Genomic DNA, 9,378 nt, shown 5'->3' with positions numbered 1-9,378 from the left:
TCATTAACAGACATAACCAACAACATTGCCAATTTGCCATATTCCCAATCTTCCTCTTCATCTTGATTTTTTTTTTCTTATTTTTTTTTTTTTTACTCAACATCTTTCTCTGGGCTTTTCGTTTATAACACAAATGAAATTCTTCTCTCCCCTTAACTCTCCCACGAGACATTTAATGTAACACGTTTATTGCATGCAGCTTCTACCACCACCGTCGGCCACCACATGGGTCTACATACCCGCCGCCACGACTCATCTCCAGGCCCCTTACCACCGTTGTCGCCATTATCAATTTCCGAGCGGCCACCGTCACTCCTCCACCACAACCGCCATGAATCCTCTCCCTGTCCCTTCCCTCCAATATCACCACCACCACAACCAACACCGCCAACATCAGAGTCACAAGACTTCCACCACCGTGGTGCCAGCCACCACCACAACCGCCGCGAATCCTTACCCGGCACCTCCTTCCCTCCCATGTCACCGCCGCCAACAACTCACCATTCCCGCCGTGAATCTTACCCCGGTCCCTTCCCTTCTCCCCTTTCACCATCATCCTCAACAACCCCACCTCAACCCCTCTTCCACACGCGCCGCGAGTCCTGTCCAAGTCCCTTCCCTTTCGCCACGTCATCGCCGCCGGAGACTAACCGCCACAACAACAACCTCTCTCAACTTACACGCTATGAATCCGATCCTGGTCTCCTTCCTTCCACGTCATCATCGTTCTATATCAAACACCATCATCATCAATATCATCATGTCTATAACAACCATAACAAACTCCTCTACAACAAGGATAACGACCTCGTTTGGCCGTTCCCCGAGCTCAACGGTCTTGATCACAACGACATAAGGGAAACCGCCTACGAGGTCTTCTTCACGGCGTGCCGGTCTGAGCCGGGATTCGGTGGCCGGAGCGCGCTCACGTTTTATTCTAAAAATGAGAATGCCGGCTCCGGCAACGGTGGAACGAGTCCCGGCCATGGACAAGTGTTGAAGACAAGTAGGGTGAAGCGAGCCCTTGGGTTGAAGATGTTGGGAAGCTCATTCTCCAGGAGAATGATGTCCTCCGGAGGAGGTGGTGGATGGCTGTCACCGCCGTATTCGCCGGTGGTTGACGGTAGCCCTCGGTCTCGTGCCGTGCCCCCGCGGCGATCAATGACTATGGCAGATGTCATGAGAGTGCAGATGAGGGTGTCGGAGCATAGTGAAAACCGGCTAAGGAAAACCCTCATGAGGACCCTTGTTGGCCAAGTAAGTTAACATATGCACATATTTTTTTTCTTGTCTTATACAATGAAATCAATTTTTCTTGTTGGCAAGTTTTGTTTGTTTATCTTGTTTTCCATTTTTCCCCGTCTTGTTTTGGGTGAAGTTCTCAATGTTGTTTTGGACTTTTGCTTTTTTATGTTTTTGTAATTTTACTTTTGCAGAATGGTCTTGAGAATAATCGTCAATGCCTAGTGTGATGAAATATATACCCAGCAAATAATTCCCTCTTGTTATTTCAACTTTTCAGTTAGTTGAAGGAATTGTTGACTAATCTTTGATACGAGTGTTGTGCAAAAGAAAGGCACCCCATTGCTAATTTGTTACATCCAATTATAGTGGTTAGACATATATAATATACAAACCATTGATGGGGTTATTATTTACAAGATTAAGTTGTCAGGTGAGATGATTGTTTATCATGGTATTAGAGCCTCTGTGATCGTGAGGTCATGAATTCAATCCTCACCGTGTCTCACGTTCTAGTGAAATTAAGTCAGTACAAGGTAGAACCAAACAAAATAGGCTTTTGCAATATCCACGCTTCAGACTCAAAGGATTCTTGCATGAGAGCGTGTGTTAGTACTATTGTTTATTTAAATTTGATTATTTTTTAGATTGATTTTAATCCCTCTAATAATGTATTTCTAGATCCGTACCTAGTTAAAACTTCAAGAGCTAGGTATTTGGTCATTTGACATTAAATGATTGGATATATTTTTGGTCTATGAAACCTATTTAACTTAAGTGTATGAGAAAATCAGATTGTCTGAGAAAAGTTTTGGATATAGAAAGAGGGAACTATGCCTCTTCTGTTTGCTGCGATTGATTATGCAGATTCTTACAACTGACATCTTAGTTCTCTAATCAAATATTCAGTCACTATTTTCATGTGTTGTGGATTCTTACAACTGACTTCTTAGTGTGTTGATGGAAATTGGAGTCATCAATGTGGATATAGCTAATTAATAGATTTAGCAAACAATGAATCTATTGAATATTTGATGTTTTTGTTACATATAATGTGCTAACATCTTAATGCTCTAATCAAGTATTCAGTCACCATTGTCATGTGCTGCGGATTCTTACAACTGACTTCTTAGTGCATAAATGGAAATTGGAGTCATCAATGAGGATAAAGCTTAAAATATAGATCAAGCAAACAGTGAAATTATCGACATATTTAAGGTTTCTGTTGCATATAATGTGCCAATTCTTGCTACACTAACTAAAAGTTATTATTTATGGTCTAATTATTTCAAAACACATTGAATTGCAGCTTGGCCGGCAAGCAGAAACTATCATCCTCCCCTTGGAACTCCTTCGACACCTAAAGCCTTCAGAATTCAATAATTTCCTTGAGTACCATTTGTGGCAAAAGAGACAGCTTAAGATTCTTGAAGTTGGGCTTCTATTGCATCCTTCAATACCTGTAGAAAAGACCAACACATTTGCCATGAACCTCAGGGACATTATACGTAGTGGGGAAGAAAAACCTTTAGACACTGGCAAAAACTCAGATACCATGAGAACCTTTAGCAATTCTGTGGTTTCTTTATCAATGAGAAGTCCTAATGGTATTCCCACTAACATTTGCCACTGGGCTAATGGATTCCCTGTCAACATTCACCTCTATATTTCTCTTCTTCAATCCATTTTTGATCCAAGGGATGAGACATTAGTCCTTGATGAAGTTGATGAGCAACTTGAGCTAATGAAGAAAACATGGTCAACACTGGGGATCAATAGGCCAATTCATAATGTGTGCTTCACATGGGTGTTGTTTCAACAATATGTAGAAACTGGGCAGATTGAATCTGATCTTCTTTGTGCCTCACATGCTATGTTGAATGAGGTGGCAAAAGATTCTAAGAAAGAAAAGGAGTCTTTGTATGTTAAGATAGTAATATCTGTACTCAGTTCATTGCAGGGATGGATAGATAAGAGATTGCTTAACTACCATGAGTATTTCCAAGGAGGGGATGTTGCACAAATTGAAAACCTTCTTCCTGTGGTGTTGTCAGCATCCATGATTTTAGAAGATGTTACAATCTCTGATAGAGAAGGGCAAGAGAAAGGAGATAAAACTATAGTGCATTCCTCTGAGGATCGGGTTGATGATTATATCCATTCTTCCCTGAAAAATGCATTTGAAAAGGTATGTATAATTGCCAGCAACCAATCCAAAAGACCGATATGTAACTGCAAGAATGCATAACTAATCTTCAATCCCTAATGGTGATTAAGTTAATGTATTTTATGCTTATTATTCTAACCAAACCAAACCTCTCCCCATGAAACATCGACTAGTCAGGGTAGAGGTGAGAAAAATCCTTGTATATAGCCTTATATTTTTTTCGCAAAGAGCCTGTTTTCTGTAATTGAAATTGTGATCTTTTAGTCACACAAGAGCAGCTATTTTAAAATAGTGAAATGTTGTTTTTTATGTTTGTAGATAATGGAAGCAGCGAATGCGAAATCTGTGGAATCTGAGACAAAGAAAGAAATAAGTGAAGTTATGCTTCAATTAGCTCAGGAGACTGAAAATTTGGCAATGAAGGAAAGAGAAAATTATAGTCCAGTGTTAAAGAAATGGTATACAATAGCAGCTGGAGTTGCAGCATTGACCCTGAACAATTGCTATGGACATGTGCTAAAGCAATATTTAAGTGAAATGACAACCTCAATGACAGTTGAGACAATTTTAGTACTGCAGAGGGCTAGAAAGCTAGAAGATATTTTGGTTCAAATGGTAGTTGAAGTCTCTGCTGATTGTGAGGATGGTGGCAAAACAGTAGTAAGAGAGATGGTTCCTTTTGAAGTTGATTCAACCATAATGAACCTTATAAGAAAATGGATAGATGAATCACTGAACAAAGTGAAAGAGTGTTTACAGAAAGCAAAAGAAACTGAAGTAAGTTTTAGCTTTGTTATCCTCATTCCTCCAAGGAAGGAAAACACAATATATTATGCATTTAGAAAATTATATTACATATTTTTTGGTTTTTAACATAGTTTACAAATTGTTTTTTTTTTCCTTCTATTTCAGACATGGAATCCCAAGTCTAAATCAGATCCGTTTGCAAAATCAGTGGCTGAGCTGATGAATTTGGCCAAGACAATTGTGCAAGAATTCTTTCAAATTCCAATAGCAATAACAGAAGATTTAGTTCAAGAACTTGCTGATGAATTACAAAAAATCTTGAGAGAGTACACCATGTTTGTAGCAGCATGTGGTAAGTTCTTTGAATTCATATATGCTAAATGTGTTTTCTCTAGAATGCTCCGAAAACTAGTTTGAATTTTGAAAAAGCAGATAGCTAAACCGTTTGACAAATAGTACTATCTAGTCACAGTGACAAAGAAGCAGCAAAATGTGTAGCATTCTGATATACTTTGTGTTGATCTAAATTCTCTCAGGTTTGAAAGAGAACTACATTCCCTCTCTTCCCCCATTGACCAGGTGCAATAGGAATTCAAAGTTCCACAAGCTGTGGAAGATAGCTACTCCTTGCAGTGTTAGTTGTGATTGTCAAAATCCAAACATATATGGAATATATGAAGCTAATCATCCTCATTCATGCACTAGCCGAGGAACACAACGCCTCTACATTCGTTTCAACACCTTACATTATCTCCTTTCTCAAATCCCATCTCTTGACAAATCACTCTCCTTAACCCCAAGATCAGTACTTCCTTCAAAAATTGGTTTCACAAACAGCTACAAGATTCAGGGTAACAATAGCTCTTCATACTTTGAAACAGTCAACACCTCAATCCTAGCAGCATGCCAGCATGTCTCGGAAGTTGCTTCATACCGTCTCATATTCCTTGACTCAAACTCTTACTTCTACGATACCCTTTATGTTGGTGATGTAGCCAATGCAAGGATCAACAATGGATTGACAATCCTCAAGCATAATATCAAACTAATGAGAGCAATTCTTACAGAAAAAGCTCAAGCATTGGCAGTGAAGGAAGTCATGAAAGCCTGCTTTGATGCATTCCTGATGGTTTTGCTTGCTGGTGGAACAACCCGGATGTTCAATGAGTCTGATCACCAGAGTATCAAAGAAGATTTTGACAGCTTGAAGAAGATATTCTACAATTGTGGAGAAGAATTGATAGCAGAAAATGTGGTGGAGAAAGAGGCTGAGGTAGTGGAAGGAGTCATAGCATTGATGGGTATGAGTACTGAACAATTGATGGAAAACTTTAGTCATTTATCCAGTGTGACAAGTGGGGTAGGAGTCATTGGTAATGGGCAGAAGTTGCCAATGCCTCCAACTACTAGAAAATGGAATAGAGGAGACCCCAACACAATATTGAGGGTGTTGTGCTATAGAAATGACAGAGTTGCAAATCATTTCTTAAAAAGGGCATTTCAAATAGCAAAGAGGAGATGACAAACAAAGAGGCATATCAATATTGTTTCTCTGGGTAAAGTTAAAAGAACATTGTGGACATTGGGAATTCAAATGTAAGTGGTGAAGTCTCATATTTGTTAGGAATGAAACTAAGTCAGGATATATAAGTGGAAGAACCCATAACTTTATAATCAAAGTTTTGTGTTGAGATGTAATGTCGAGTCCACTTATGTCATTCTCACCTATTCCGTTTTTAACTAATATGAAACTTTATTACTCACACTTGAACTTCCAACTGTGGTTTCGTAATTTTTGTTGGAAGGAGGAGGGGTTTGTGGGGGCGAGAGAGGATTGTACTAGAAAGCATAGTAAAGGTGGTGGAAGGGAGAAATTTTAAGGGTTCAAGAAAGAACTTTCATCTCCAGGCATTTTCAACATTCAAAAAACTATTGCTGACTGCAGAGTTTTTGCTGAATTGCGTTTCTGTTGAAAGAAATTGTTTTATTGTATTTCAAAAAAAAAAAATTGTTTTATTTTTTTAGGAAGAAAAGGGAGAAGGAAAGAGGCACAACTTTGCCATGTAATTGGTAATTTGGTATACATTTAGTCTAGGAGTAGTTTGTAGAAGAATGTTGCTCCCAGTTATATTAGTCTACATGTGTAGAAGACAAATTTTTTAAATCCATGTACACTCAGACAGAAGGAGTTTTCCAAAAGCCCTTCTCGCAATAGGTAATGAGCAAAAGTGTATATGAAACGAGTACTATGCTCTGGCAATAGTTATATTACTTCGAAGGGTTTAGTGTTTCTCTTATTCACAAGATGTGATTACTTCTTATAATCTCATAACAACATTGTTGTGGTGCTAGAGAAAAAAATAAGGCATTGTGAAAAAAATTCATGCTACAACAGGAAAGTAAAATTTCTAAAATAATGGTAATTTTTTTTTTAACCTAAAATGAGTTGCGATATATATATATATATACTCTCGTTATACTCCCAAACTCTACCGTACGTTGAACATATTTATTACTTATTAGAACCAAAACTGCAAAACAGAATAATTGTTTATACATGTAATTGAAAGCTTGTGTAAGTTGTAAGTAACTCCAAAATATAATAACTACATAATAAAATTGCCCTATTAAATTTAATAGTAACAATTTCTTCCATCCTCGTATCTGAATATATATGTATATATAAAGAAGCTTATTACCCTATGGATCTTCAACATAACCACAAATTAACCTGAATCTTTTTCTTCCTTCTTGACTCAATCTATCAAGCATGGCAGAACACATTTTTGTTCGTAACATCATGATTGTGTTGTTGCTGTGCACATTAAGTCAAAATGCTACATGTCAACAGATTCTTCCCCAAAAACAAGGGGTTACACATAAGTACTTCTGGCATGGGTATGAGTTACCACCAGAACCTCGTGAAGGGTATTATGGAGATTTGCAGCGTTGCATCAATGTGCTAACAGACAAATGTGGTGAAGAGATGCTTGGTTACATATTCTATGCGATACCGGGTTTGACTTTGAGCAATGAATGTTGTCATCAATTGATTAAAATGGACAAACCATGCAACAAGAATTTGTCATATACACTTTCTCATATTAAGGAATTTCAAAGATGGACGGGACATATTTATAATAGGAGTGCTGAAGCTTATGATAAGTGTCTCAATAAACAAAACCAATAAGCTAGTGATGGCATGAGAGTTATTGTGGATGATTTAATAAGCAAATCAAGTTCAATGTTTGATTTTCCTTTTATTCAATGTGGAAGTTACATAAAAGTTCTTTTTTACTTAGTTTTTGACACAATTGTGTTTGGAATTCAAACTCGTGATCATTGATTAAACTAGAACAATTGTTTGTCAATTGATTCAGTGCATAATGATTCCGGCACTCTCTTTTAAATAGCCCTGTTAGAAATACAATAGGCATGATAAATCTAAACAAATAATGGAAATAAACATATTAGTTAAAGTAAATTTGATGAGCTTCCGGAAATGAAAATTGAATTTTAACTCGTTTTATAATAGAAAGATGCGTTGCTAAAATATGTCCAGTAATCTTATTATTAAATATTACAAAAAAAAAGATTATAATTTTCATTGATGGGTGCAGATTTAGAGCTTTTTTACTATAAAGATTGAGGAAGGTTATACTTATAACTTTTTTTTTACAACCTCTTACAACCACATGTTAACACCATTGATTTTCGTCAATCAACAGTTATCATTTATTTTGAATTAATAATTAATTAATGAGTTTAATTTGCGAAAATCATAACCATTAATTGACGGAAATCAACGGTATTAATATATGATTGTAAGAGAATGCAAAAAAAAAAGTTGTAAGTATAACCTAACTCATAAAAATTATATCAAACATTTTATCTAATTTAGATTTTTTTTTTGTTTGGTAACAGACAAGGGCTAAGGCCCCAACTAAAAAGAAAAAGAAAACAGCAAAGAAAAGATTAGACCGAGACGAATTTAGCATGAGATACAAATCCTAATTCTGGAGACACCCGCTGCATCAGACTGCAAATAAAAACCAAGTGTTGACAAATGTTGGAAGTGCCACACAGAGTCGGCAAAACAGGCTCGGTTCGGTGAGCCAATCTGCCCAACCTGTCAAATGGGGCGGGGTGGGTTTATTTTTTGGCGGGTTAATGACGGGCATAGGCAGACTGAGGCAGATCAGTGTAAAATAGGTTTGGGCTGGCGGGCCAACCGCCCAACCCGCCAAACGAGGCAGGACAGACTGAATTTTTCAACCCACTTTCAAAAGCAGAGCAGGGCGGGCCGCCCACTTTGCCACCTCTAGCCACCTCTAGCCACACACCATCCAACTCAAAGTGATCCAGAACATAATTAGCTAGGTTAAAAGCTCATGTTAATTGATATAATCATAAGCACACGGTAATCTAATTAATTTTTTTTAAAAGAAATAAATATTTTAAGTTAATTTTGATCTAGGCTAAACAATACAATATTAGAGTATATTAAAAGCAGTATAAGATCAATGCCTCTTTGACCCATTTGGGATTTTTACCATTTTAATTTTTCAATTTGTTATTTGATTCATAGTATTTATCAACTAGGGTCAGTAAGTGATGCGAGGTGGACCAAGCGGTACTAAGTGCCGCGGACCTCCTCCCACGTCACTCACATGTTCTTTTATTTTTTCTAATTGAGTGACGCCCCCTCTCTCTTGGGGCACTCGAAGGATTATGTTAATAGACATAATCTCGTTAGTCCCGTTATCATAAAATTTTGGAAAATTATAACTTTTGACTTGAGTATCTAAATCAAATTTTTTTTTTTTAATTTCACATAACTTTTTGAGATCTACGCAATGACATCTCATTTGACATATGGTATCTCTCCTAAACATAGTTCAAATTTGTAAAAAAGTGGAACTATTGTTGTAAATTTGAACTATGTTAATGAAAGATAAAATATGTCAAATGAGGTGTCATTGTGTAGATTTCAAAAAGTTATATGAAATGAAAAAAAATCATTTGATTTAGATATCCGAGTTAAAAGTTATAACTTTATGAAGTTTTATGATAACGGGACTAATGAAATTATGTCACATGGCACAATCCTACGAATGCGTCGTGGGAGGAGGGCGTTACTCAATTAAAAAAAATAAAAATAAAAAAATATTTGAGTGACGTGAAGGAAGGGTCGCGACATTCAATGCTGCTCCGTCACTAAA

General features: G+C 37.0%; 1 protein-coding gene across 1 annotated transcript; it reads left to right on the top strand.

Annotated features, from left to right (window-relative positions):
- The first annotated feature begins 477 nt into the window (after positions 1-477).
- On the top strand, positions 478-5,678 carry LOC133294010 (protein unc-13 homolog). Its single transcript, XM_061492653.1, has 5 exons — positions 478-1,257; positions 2,552-3,430; positions 3,728-4,186; positions 4,322-4,508; positions 4,693-5,678. Exons 1-5 carry the CDS (start codon positions 478-480, stop codon positions 5,676-5,678), a joined length of 3,291 nt encoding a protein of 1,096 aa, XP_061348637.1.
- The last annotated feature ends 3,700 nt before the right edge of the window (positions 5,679-9,378 follow it).

Source organism: Gastrolobium bilobum, unplaced genomic scaffold (assembly GCF_033153095.1).
Source record: "Gastrolobium bilobum isolate Gb01-03AN ecotype WA unplaced genomic scaffold, APGP_CSIRO_Gbil_v1 utg1253, whole genome shotgun sequence".
In the NCBI taxonomy this organism is placed as follows: Eukaryota; Viridiplantae; Streptophyta; class Magnoliopsida; order Fabales; family Fabaceae; genus Gastrolobium; species Gastrolobium bilobum.
This window is presented reverse-complemented; position numbering and strand designations above follow the sequence as displayed.